The following is a 13049-nucleotide window of genomic DNA, read 5'->3' as shown; positions in this document are numbered from 1 at the left end:
ATTTTAATTCCAAAGGCCAAGGTAACTTTATCAGGATTCACAGTATTCTGGATCCATGAAATAACTGGCCTTTAAAAATAAAAATCTGCCTGTCTCTATGGGAATTTAACAAAGGGGTGGGAATACTTATGACCCCTGTATTTTAAGGAAGAACATTTATTTATTTATGATACATTATTCATTCACTAAGAAAATTGGTGTCCTTAAAGGTTAGATATGTCCTCATTTTTCACTTAAGGCATTAAGATCAATTTCCAAAAGATGATTTTATATTCCTCTTTTCAGTCAACTTTAGCATGGGTGCCAATACTTTTGGCCATCACTGTATAACATTGATACCCACCTTCTGTCATAGCTCATATTTTTAAAAGAAACCAGTGAAACAACAATATATAGAGAGAGAGAGACAAACAATAGAGAGAGAGAGACTAAAATGGATCATGTATTGTTGTAATATTACTGTAAATGTGAACAAATCTCTCCGCAGAGGAATGAGTTGATATTAATCCGTTTCCTGTGTCTCTTTATATAACAAAGACCACAGACTCACAGACCTCCATCTCCAGTGCCCAGCTGTGTGTCCATGAAGAGTGATCAGTCCATGGGCCATATGCCCGAATTCAGCAGTAAACCAGTTCCATCAGGTCTAATGTGAGTAGTCATCAGTCTGTTGACATGTCAGTCACAGTCACATGAAATTCTTCTCTCTCTCACACACACACACACACACACACACACACACACACACACACACACAGCACCTTATACGGTATACAGAACTATGTCAACCTGAAAGGAGGAGAAATATATATGTCCGTGACATGGAGACACGTCGGGCTATCTTCACTTGAAAGGAGAGAGCAGACCCACAACGCTTCTCGAGTCTTGCACAACATTGTCTGGAATCTCATCTGTAGAAATATCAGTTTCTCTCATATTCTAAAAAGTTTGCAATGAAGTTGGCAAATCGGTCGTTAGGAATTTCATCTGTGTTAACGGCAACATCTTTCACATCAGCAGACAGTTTCACTGAACTGTGAAGTCTTTCAATTTCCTCCATTTTCTTTTTAAATATTAAAAACATCAGGCCTTTCATAATTTGAAGCCAATCATATTATCTAATTTTCGCTGCAGTCAATTGTGATATCTTTACTTCCTAGCTTGTGTAGTATGCCATGGCCATCCAATCTTTTTCCCCATGCACCTAATAAAAGCATTTCACCTAAATGTCCACAGTTGTTTCACGCATAATGGAGAGAGCTAAAGTTTCTGAATGTTTTTGGTGAAATTTTAACATCAATAATGCGTGCACATTTTAATAGCCTACACATCTTCAAGAAGTTTTAAACGTACTCACCAAAATTCAGAAATGTAGATACATCGCATCATATAGTCACGTAAAGGGCTCGCCACTGAAAGGAGACACATTTATATCCGCAACATGGAGACATGTCTTGTGGTGAAAAAAAAATCTGGACTTGAATATGTTTTCAGAATAGAATAGAATAATGCATATTGCACATTTTAATCAGTAGATTGTCTGAGGAGCAATTTGTCCAAGTATTCTTTGTCTGGTGTACCTGCAGATTAAGTGCTGATCTGACCCAGGATCAGTCCAGGTGTGGAGTGTGTGAGCAAGTCCTAAGGGACCCAGTCATCACCACCTGTGGACACAGTTTCTGCAGGCAGTGCATCAGCAGCTACTGGGAGCAGCCTGGACCACCAGGAGACCAAGTCTGTCCCCAGTGTGGAAAGACATGCAGAACCCAACCTCCTCTACAGCCTCCTCTGGATGAACACTCAGATATGAGCACACAGGGTGAACACACAGGCTTGATCAACAGCAGAAGACACCTGCACACTGAACATACACCAGGCAGAAAGAGGGAACTAGGTGAGTATACATTTTGGCTTTTTACCTTTTTTTTATTGATTTTATCAGTTTTTCTGAAAAGTAAAGTAAAGTAATGTTATCAAACTGAACAATGACAGATAATTGTATTTATATTTATATATATATATATATATATATATATATATATATATATATATATATATATAGGCCTATTTGTAGTATGTTTATGTGTATGAATACATTCATCATTTTTTTATTATTGACCTTCATTATTACTTTTTAATGACTTGTTTTGTCATTTTTAAACAGATGAAAACCTGAGGAGAGTTATAAAGAATCACAAAGCCAGTCTGAAGAGGAGATTTGAGAGCATATCTGAAGGCATCATCAAACCAGGAGCTGAGATTCTCCTCAATAAGATCTACACAGAGCTCTACATCACAGAGGGAGAGAGTGAAGGGGTGAATAAGGAGCATGAGGTTTGGCAGGTAGAGTCAGCATCCAGATCTCAATCCACAGAAGACACACCAATCGACTGCAATGACATCTTCAAGCCCTTACCTGGACAGAAGAAGCACATCAGAACTGTGATGACCAAAGGTGTTGCTGGAATTGGAAAAACAGTCTCAGTGCAAAAGTTCATTCTTGATTGGACAGATGGGGTAGCCAATAAGGATGTAGATTTTATGCTCCCCCTTTCTTTCCGTGAGCTGAATTTAGTCAAGGGTGATCAGTACAGTCTTCACAGGCTCCTGCTGGACTTCCACCCTGAGCTGAAGGAGCTGAATGATGGTGAGGGATACAAAGACTGTCAGGTTGTGTTCATCTTTGATGGTTTGGATGAGAGTCGGTTGACTCTGGATCTGGAACAGAACAGTAAGTTGTCTGATGTGAAACAAACATCATCAGTGGATGTTCTGATGACGAGCCTCATTCAGGGAACTCTGCTTCCCTCTGCACTCATCTGGATAACCTCACGACCAGCAGCAGCCAGTCAGATTCCTGCTCAATACATCGACCAGGTAACAGAAGTACGAGGATTCAATGACTCACAGAAGGAAGAATACTTCAGAAAGAAAATCAATGATGTGAGTCAGGCCAACAGAATCATCTCACACATTACGGCATACAGGAGTCTCCATATTATGTGCCACATTCCAGTCTTCTGTTGGATTGCAGCTACTGTACTTCAGCAGATGCTGGAAAGGAAAAACATCAAAGACATTCCCAAAACGCTGACTGAAATGTTCATACACTTCTTGCTCATCCAGACCACAAGAAAGGATCAGAAGTATCAGAGTAGACCTGAAACAGATACAAAAAAACTTCTGGAATCTCAGAGAAACATTGTACTGAAGCTGGCAGAACTGGCTTTCAAGAATCTAGAGAATGGCAACCTCATGTTTTATGAGGAAGACCTGAGAGAGTGTGGCATTGATGTCAGTGAAGCATCAGTGTATTCTGGCATGTGCACTGAGATCTTCAAGACAGAATCTGTGGAATCTCAACAGAAGAAGGTCTACTGCTTTGTGCATCTTAGTGTCCAGGAGTTTCTGGCAGCTGTGTTTGTGTTTCACTCGTATTTGGCTAAGAACCCTGAAGCTCTGAAATCCCTCATCAGTGATGAGCAGAGAGATGAACTTCATGATGAACCGTCATTTTTATCTTCTCTTAAATCAGCACTAGGATTAAAAGACAACTTACATGTTTTACTTAAGAGTGCAGTTGATAAGGCTTTGGAAAGCCAGAACGGACACCTGGATCTCTTCCTTCGCTTCCTTATGGGCATTTCTCTGGAGAGCAATCACAGACTTCTGCAAGGTCTACTGAGCCGCACACACAACAGCTCAAATAGCATCAAGCAAACATGTCAGTACATGACGAAGCTCAACAGAGAAGGTCTCTCTCCTGAACGATGCATCAATCTTTTCCACTGCTTATTTGAAATGAAGGATGATTCCATGCACAAAGAAATTCAGACATACTTGTCATCACCAAAGAACATCAAACAGAAGTTGTCTCCTGCCCACTGTTCAGCACTGGCCCACATGCTTCTGATGTCTGAGGATGTGCTGGAAGAGTTTGACCTGAAGAAATACAACACATCAGATGAGGGACGCAGGAGACTGATCCCAGCTGTGAGGTGCTGCAGAAAGGCACGGTGAGTTTCTGATGGAGAGACTGTGCTAACTATAGCGACTAAATATAATGTTAAGTCACTAGTCTACTACTAGCTGGGGTGAACCCAGACTAACCTGTTTTTTGACAGGCGTCAATGGGATCTTTTCCAGGGCCCGTATTCGCAAAGAATTTTAAAGCTAAAAGTAGCTCCTAACTGCCGAATTTAGGAGAAACTCCTAAAAATAATGGGTGTGTCACTCGTAACTTTAGGACTCCTTTAAGTAACTCACAAAGCATTTGAGCCCTAAAAGTAGCACCTAAGTCTGGGACAGCTTAAAAAAAGTCGAGAGGACTCCTATCTTTCAAACAATCCTAGGACGCTTTTTGTGGCATTTCACGTCACGATGTTTTGAAATAAACATGCGGTTCCAGGAGCTGTCAATCGCGAGGGAATAATTGTGCATTGTAATTAAGAGATGCAATAATGTCACCAACAACCGAAACCATTCATTGCATGTAAACTAAATGTTTTACATTTTAACGTTTTATTGTGAATCAAATTGTTTCTCCTCTTTGCCAATGTAGGCCTATGTGTCTTCTTAAAGATTCCTTTAAAACCTGTTGCAAAGATACTGCTTCAAACTGCAAAGATAGGCCTACTGTATTTCATTATGCTACTAGGCTATTTGCTTTGTCTTACACTTTATTAATTTAGGCCATTTATTAATCATCGTGCATCCTTCACAGCACTTGTGTAGTGCACGCATTCTCACCAGCAAAGACCTGTCACCTGTCACTCATCATCATAGGGGAGGTTCTTACCATCATTCCCACGTTGGTCAAGATGGTCACTTCAATCAAGCTCGTGCATGAGTAATGATGTCAACCATAGCAACAGAGCTAGAGTTAAGACTTTTCCTTAGTACGAGTAGGTCTGAAAGCCTTTGTGAATAACTTTTAAGAGAAAACTCCTAGGTAAAAGTTTTTAGGCGTACTGTACAATGCACAATTATCCCCTTGTGATTGAGAGTAACATCGCAACGTGACGCAACAGCGATGTCATAAGTAGAATGACAAGCAGAAAAGGCTGACACAATGTATGATATTATATTGTATGATATTGTATATGAGATATGTCTCATTAGGCCTATATGCCAAAGTCACAAAGAATTTACGTTACATCAGACTTTCCCAGGTTTTCAAGAGTGAGAACTCCACCACAGACAGCTTTCCCCACCACCTAACCATCATTTCACACAAGGACGTCGTTAGACCTATTTTGGGGGGGGGCTGAAGCCACCCTAAGATGATCAAAAGCCCCCTAAAAATATATAGTAACTAGGTGTACCGCAGAGCGGTACAAAATATGACCGCCGCCCAGTCAAGCACATGTTTTCCACAAAAATAAGTCACGCTGAAAGGCATATATGATTCTAACCGTCTCACTGAATTGCATTATGCACACTCAATTCTCACTGGTATCTGCTAGACAACAAGTACCAAAACATGATTAGTTCATAGATTTCACATGTAAAATACATTTTATACAACCCCACCCCCATCTTGCCTGTTCATAATTCTGAGAAATTCTTGAATTGTGTGCATGTGTGCGTGTACATGTTTATGTTTATGGGTGTGTGGGTGGGTGTGTGTGCGTGCATTTGCATGTGCTTGTGTGTTTGCCTGTTTATGTGCCTGTGTGTGTGCATGTGCATGCATGCGTATATGTCTACTGTGTGAGTATGTGTCATACATAGGATTACTCTGAATGTATGTGTGTGCGTGTGTATCTGTTTATGCACATGTGTGCATATGGAATGGGTTTACATGACCCCTGGAGGCAAACATACGCAAAAAAGTCATCCTAGGCCCTACCTTCCTTTCGGGGGGTCCAGTCCAGCGGGGGGGCTACAGATCAAAACGAAAAACGATGGTTCCATGCTATCCATGTGGGGTTACATGCCCACCAAGTTTCGTGTACCCCAGTCTTTCAGTGTCCCGGGAATCCTTGTTGGTGTACGGTCACTAAATGTACACATAAATTATTTTATTGTAAGGCCCCCCATGAACGAAAGTCCACGAAACTTGGCATGCATTCGGAGGGTGTCATAATGATCCTACACTTTCAATTTCGTGCAGTTTTGACCATGTCAGCCAGAGATATTGTGATGAAAACACCTAATGTTTTGCTTTTTAATTTTTAACTAGGGGGCGCTATACATGAAATAAGTGGTAATGGCCCTACGGTTTTCGAGATATTCACAGAAAACTGTCTCTGGCCACCTACAGGCCAGTTGGTGTATAGTAACATAAATTAATTTATTATGTGGCTCCCCATGAACGGAATTCCACGAAACTTGGCATGCATTCAGAGGGTGTCATAATGATCCTACACTTCCAATTTTGTGCAGTTTTGACTATGTTTGGTCACAGATACCGGCGATTACAACACCTCATTTTTACTTTTTTGTGTTTAACTCATTGAGTGCCAAAATGAGTGGAGTGCCAAAAACGTAATATTACGTTTTTAGCTTTTTTTTTTTAAAATTACGAAACTAGACACTCTAACACACCTTATATGTGATTTTGGGAACTCTGTGATGAATTGAAATGAAATATATGACGATCGTGAAACTCATGAAAACGCACAATCTGGACATTTTATCTGGACATTTTATCATAACTCGGTTGCCGCTTTAGGTCGAATCAGTGACGCATGCACGTCAGGTCAAAACCAGGCCATTTTCGTGGGTCTATCACTAGGTGGCAGTCTCGCCAGGTCTCGCTGATCACTTCCCGGAACGTTTACACAAGTAAGTAACAGGCAACACTTCATATTTCATGAAAGACGTTATATCTCCATTTCTAGAAAAAAACAGCGATTTTGATGAAAACTAGCCACTGTTTAGCTTGGGATTTCTCAGGAACAGAGGCGCGTAGAAATACACGGTTTGCACCCACCGAGAGCTTAAAGCCTCACCTTTTAATCAAGCTATTGTATGTGTTCATAGCTATAACACAGAATATGCTGTGGCTGTACAAAAATCATCAACAATGGTCTAGATTGCTGGCACTCTAGGACAAAGCTCCCGAAAACAGCTTGGCATTCAATGAGTTAACTAGGTGGCGCTATACATGAAAATGAGTGGTTATGGAATGGGTTGACATGGCCCTTTGAGATCAACATACAAAAAAAAATTGTCCTCCTAAACCCTACGGTTCTCGAGATATTCACAGAAAACTGTGTCTGCCCTACCCTCCTTTCGGGGGTCCAGTCCAGCGGGGTAGGGGGGCTACAGATCAAAACGAAAAAAGCTTCGCTGCGCGGCGGTCATAATATATGCGTCCGAATTCACATCTATTATTCTCTGCTGAATAGCTCACGGAGGCTACTTATCTCACATAAATCAAGATGTCAAACAAAAGAGCGGAACCGGAGCTTTCCAGTGATATTAGCGGCTAGGTGCTGGGAAAAATGGTTCACGTGAAAATTAACGTTGGGCATACATGACATTTCATCATATTTGCATTCACAGCACAGCACTTCGTCCTTCTCCACCCATTACTGTCGGTGGTATACAGTATCTCACAAACTCAACGCATGGTAAATCATATAGGCTATCAGAATAAACAGCAGACCTTACCGAACACGACAATATGAAGCCGTTCCCGTTCCTGAGTTTTGAAATTGCCGCAAATTTCTACATGGTATCCAACTTTGGGCTGAAATTCTAACGTAGCCTAATAGCAGTCCAAGCAACTGTGCTTTTGAATAGATATTTCTACCAGCATGCTTCAGGTGACATGAATGCAACAATCATGAGACACAAAGTATTTTCACTTGACATAAAGGCTGACATAATATATATGCATGCATGATCATCATATTTTCCCAGATATGGGTAGCCTGTTGTCTTGAAAACGATATAGCCTAGCATAATAGATATGGGTAGCCTGTTGTCTTGAAAACGATATAGCCTAGCATAATAGATATGGGTAGCCTGTTGTCTTGAAAACGATATAGCCTAGCATAATATATATGGGTAGCCTGTTCTCTTGGAAACGATATAGCCTAGCATAATAGAGGGCCCTTACAATGACCAAAGACCTTAGTAGTACAATTACACTGAAAATACTAAGGAAGGACTTAGTATACTGAAAGGACTAATTTGATATTTTACAGTGGGTCAAGCTTGATCTGTATGCAGTAGTCTAGGCCTAAAAACAAAAACCTCTGAGCAGCAGATCAGCCAGTCCCCCGCTGAAAATGATCAGCCCAAAATTAGCTATGACTACAGGGACAAGTAGAAAGAATAATAGAGTTAACCATATGAATAAAAGTTATTTTATGTAAGAAAGAACAGTATATGACAGCAGTAGCTACATGATCAACCTATATGCCTTGTTTGCTCAGAAGTGGGTGTAGTAAAGGAGCAAATCACCAAACAACAACATGATAGCTGACCCATGCAAAAAAAAACATGTAAACAATAGTTCAATATGCCTCTTAGTGGAATTGTTGGATACATTTCAAATGCTTTATTTCTTCCTTCCTGTTTTTGTTATCAACCTTATCAACCTATCCTTGTGGAATATTGGTAGCCTACTAATAAAAACTACAGGATAGTAAGAGCTGAAATGTTGCTTTATTTATCTAATTTCCACCACCACTAAAAAAGTGGGCCGGTCTTGGGCGTGAAACTCCCGGGCTGAAAAGTGGCCCCACTCCGGCACTGGTGGGTACTATTAATTGAAATCCCTAATCCCTAACTTCACAACAGTTCATGAAATGTGGGGTGATGACAGCAACCCCCCCTGCCACTGGCAAGATAGGCGTACAATATCAGTCCCCGCACACTGTTGTTATAATTAGCAATATAATCAGCATGGTGACATGGTGTCCCTGTTAATTCATTGAAGCCCTTTTAAGGTGTGATGATTTTTTTCGGCGGGCTCTATAGAATGGAATCTCGCTGCAACAATGAACAGAGAACTTCTCGATGCACATGATGTGCATGAAAAGAAAAACTATGTTTATTCACAGAAATGGAATGTGCATCATGTTAGTTTAGAATAGGCTATTTAGGCATTTGAACCCAGGATGCAGTGCAGCCTGCCATAGTTTTATAGGCTATGCTGACAAGTGCTGCAGATCAGTCTCTAAGGCTATGCCCTCTTAGCAGACTTTTAACATATCATAGCCTGTGCATGTGTTATGTAACTGAGTTGATGTATGTTTAGTAACACAAGTAATGGGATAAATATTATTTATGTATGGATTTCTATGCAACGTCACAAAAACATGCGTGCGCAACAATGCTCTCCATGAAAAGAATAAATTGAGTTTTTGTGCTGAAAACTGCACCAATTCGAAATCACCATGGTTAGATTGTTCAATATGTTCAATATCCCTAACGGAATGCATGTCTTCGCCAAAAATGACAAAATACGAGGTTATATTAATAATGCAAATGAACGGCAAACTCTGAAATATAGTCTGAAATGAGATGTTATTATCATTGAGACAACAGGGGTATACAAAAAAATCTGATTGTAGCTTACAGCAGCCGACTATTTAGGTTAAGTTTATAACGTTGTGGACGGCCACCAAGCGTCTTCTGCCCCATGGCTGCGCGCGCATCTAGTTTTGTTGGTAAACGGGAAACCCGTGGGGTTTGGGTGACGTCGCACTCGCAGTCGCTGCCTAGCAACCGGGACAGTTGGAAAACAGAGAAGACATGAAGCTACACGGTTTTGACAGTGGGATGAAAAAGTTACTAAAAAGGCTACAAGCTGTCATAACAGTTCAGTCTACTGTAGTAAAGTTAGGTCGTACAGTCACTGAGGTCGATAGTCACGTATTATTTTCAGTATGAGTCTGTTGAGTCGACATTGCGGAGGTTAGCAGTAGTAGCTGGATGTGGCAGTTTGAGGGAAGACGTTAACGTTAGTCATTTGGTGACTGAAGCGGTAAGTGCTAGCTCTAGTGCTAACTAGATCAGCAAGAGAGTATTAACACTTTCCGGTACAAACGTCTTGGGAGCTGTTGGTACTGTTACTGTTACTGGTACTGGTACTGTTGATCGGGAAGGACAGAGAAGAGGGAGTCTGCCATAGTGAGACTAAGTTAACGTTAACGTTACAACTTGGTGGACGTTGGAAAAGCCTCGAGTGGAAACCGTTAGCCTGGATGAAGCTCATCGCACGCGCAGCCAACCCAACTCCACAGCGATTGTCAGGGCAACGGTCGCCTCGCGTCATCCCTGCCCACCAGTGACCAGTCTCCGCTGCTGGCCCTGCTAAGTGTGTGTTGTGTTTGTGTGTCGCCTAAAAGGTACTGTAGCCTACGGTTTGTTTTACACATTCTGGAGGATCAGCACAGAAGCTGTTATCCTCTACACTGAAGGATCCTCACCGCAAAGTTGAAACACTTCAGTATGTAATCTAGAGAACCAGAAACATCAAGATGTAGTCTGGATTTATTTATTTATTTATTTATTTATTTATTTATTTATTTATTTATTTTTTGTGTTTATTTATTTAAACATACTTACATTTACATAAATGAGGATACATAGAATTGCATCCCTGTAATTCTAGTGTTGTTTACAAGTAGGCTACAGTATGTGTCCTGTTACTGTTACTGCAGAAGGACTCTGTAGTCCTCACTACAGGCAACAAATGAATCATGAATCAATCAATAATCAGCTAATCTAAATGCAGCATCAACTGTTTACACTGGTACCATTTTCTGTGCATTTCACTACATTTAGTCGATTTGATTCAAAGTAACCTTGCATAGTGATATGTTGAGTTCTGTCATAATTCTGTCAAATGTTGTTGCAGATTTGCTGACTGTAAACTCTCAGATAAATCCTGTGAGATTGTTGCTTCAGTTCTACAATCAGCAAACTCCCTACTACAGCTGGACTTGAGTGACAATGACCTGGGGGATTCTGGAGTTCAGCTTCTCTCAAAAGGACTGTCCAGTTTTAACTGCAAAATACACACATTAAGGTGGGTATACATTTTATTATCATCTTAGATTTCCTGATTAGGGAGAAAAACCATGACAATATAACATCAATTGGGCAGAACCAAAAAGTAGCATTGAACATGCTGAACCTTATTGCTTATGCTTAGAGTTTCAAAATCAGTTTCTGGATTGGTCTAGTCCGTGACCCATTATGTCACAATAAAGTAATATGGCACGAGTGAGAGTGGCATCGGTAGCAGATATCACCATGGCTGTTATTTGCAATTAGGCACGAGGCCAGAGGCCAAGTACAGTGTGTTTTACATGGTGCCTGCACATTTATTTAGAGCACTGGAGCAGTTCTGTAGTCTATTGATATGTTCTATCATTTTTAGAACTATTAATAATAATGCCTATTCTTAAAGTCCACTGGCCAACAATGTCATTTAGGTGCTGAATAGATATAGTGCTGATAGGAAGTTTTTTCAGTTCCATTTTGACAACTGTAAAAACAAATGTGTCTAAGGAGGAGTGTGTACTAATTCAATAGATATCTCCTCCACACTTCGCATCACAGTCATCATATTTAATTTACTAGAGTCTCTCTCTCTCTCTCTCTCTCTCTCTCTCTCTCTCTCTCTCTCTCAGGCTCTCTGATTGTCTCATCTCAGAGAAGGGTTGTGGTTTTCTTGCTTCAGCTCTGTCTTCAAACCCCTCCCATTTAAAACTGCTTGATCTCAGCTACAATTATCCTGGAGAATCAGGACTGAAGTTGTTATCTGCTAGACTGGAGGATCCTGTCTGTAAACTGGAGATACTGAAGTATGTTCAGAAAGAACCCCCATTGTTGCACATTTAAACATTCAGCACGTTTTCATGCCAGGAATAAACCGTTTTGAATCAGTCTATTGCCCAAATTCCGTTTATGTCAATATTCCGTTTAACCTGTTTACAAGCAAGTAGAATGTCACATTTTGAGCATATTGCTGATTACATAGCAATCGACATTATTCCAAATAAGTCAGTGACGCAGCCTAATAGGCTCCCAACGTCCTGACGTAAATTTCCACTGGTGGAATTCCCTCTTTTGGCTGTATAATACAACGGCTTCAGGGTCTTCCACCTATATTTCACTTGTTCAAGCGTACATCGATAGCCATCCTCATCAAGTTTTTAACAAAACCTTTTAAAAACGTTGCTATTACGAAATTTTCTCCCGTCAATGAACTCCATGACGTGCATGATTGCAAGACATAAGTTTGTCTACTCGTCTTTCCAAAAGTGTGTGCGTTGTTTTGCCATGATTAGGAAAGTGCCAGAGAGACAATTGGTTCATGTTATCCTAATTCTGTGGGAATTGAGCATGCGCAGGCCTACAACACTCTTCCTTCTGGGAGCATATTCCGTTTAAAGTGTTCTCATGACCCAATATTCCGTTTAAAACAGGCATATGCTTTGGTTTATTAATAAACTGAATATGGCCTTTTTCGGTTTATTTCAATCAGAATAAGGTGTTTACAAGACACGCGCATATTCGGTTTATTCCCAATAAACTGATTTGAAACCGTTTATTTGCTGCATGGAACCGTGCTGATTGTCTCTATTTTGGAGACCATAGTTATTTCTTCATACCGAGCGTACCGGCCTATTTTCAAATGTGTATTATATTAGCTGCTTTACACTGAAGTATATTTATCTCTTTGATGCAACATGCAATAGTGCAAATATTTAGAGGTAGAGTGCATTCAAATTCGCAGGCGTAGCCAAATGTTAAGGAAACTTTGCAAACAGTTTTCTGTTTGTGTGTAACTGTTCCCACCACCATATTGACCATAAACATTCATGACTGTTTACCGAATCTGAACGCCTCTCAGATTCCAGGCTGCAAGATTAACAGAAAGACTTGCTTGTGTTGCTGGTGGTCCCTGATCATGCATTAAATAATGGAGTTTCACTGTTGGAAAGTGCATTTGTTATTCAGAGGTAGTCCTCTGGTTGCTCACTAACTCTATCTAAGTACAGGATAGACAGTGTTGGGGCTTTTTACTTCATGATTGTCTCCTTCTGAGAACTAGAGGGGTCTTGAGGCGTCACCTT

At 40.5% G+C, this 13049-nt stretch overlaps 1 protein-coding gene across 5 annotated transcripts in view; it reads left to right on the top strand.

Moving 5' to 3' along the window:
* Positions 1-13049, top strand: part of LOC121718788 (NACHT, LRR and PYD domains-containing protein 3-like) — a 1510793-nt gene that overhangs the window by 1232965 nt on the left and 264779 nt on the right. For 4 of the 5 annotated variants that reach the window (XR_006034019.1, XR_006034018.1, XM_042103945.1 and 1 more), the window contains exon 11: positions 538-651. The exons of the other annotated variant lie outside the window; for it this stretch is intronic. Coding sequence is in view for 2 of the 4 variants with exons in the window: in XM_042103945.1 (XP_041959879.1) it covers positions 538-651 (114 nt within the window). In the remaining 2 variants the exon portion in view is untranslated. The remainder of the gene's footprint in view (positions 1-537; positions 652-13049) is intronic. 5 annotated transcript variants of the gene reach the window in all.

The sequence above is a fragment of the Alosa sapidissima genome, chromosome 9, assembly GCF_018492685.1.
Source record: "Alosa sapidissima isolate fAloSap1 chromosome 9, fAloSap1.pri, whole genome shotgun sequence".
NCBI classification, from domain to species: Eukaryota; Metazoa; Chordata; class Actinopteri; order Clupeiformes; family Clupeidae; genus Alosa; species Alosa sapidissima.
Note: the sequence above shows the minus strand (reverse complement) of the source record. Positions and strands in the feature narration are given on the sequence as shown.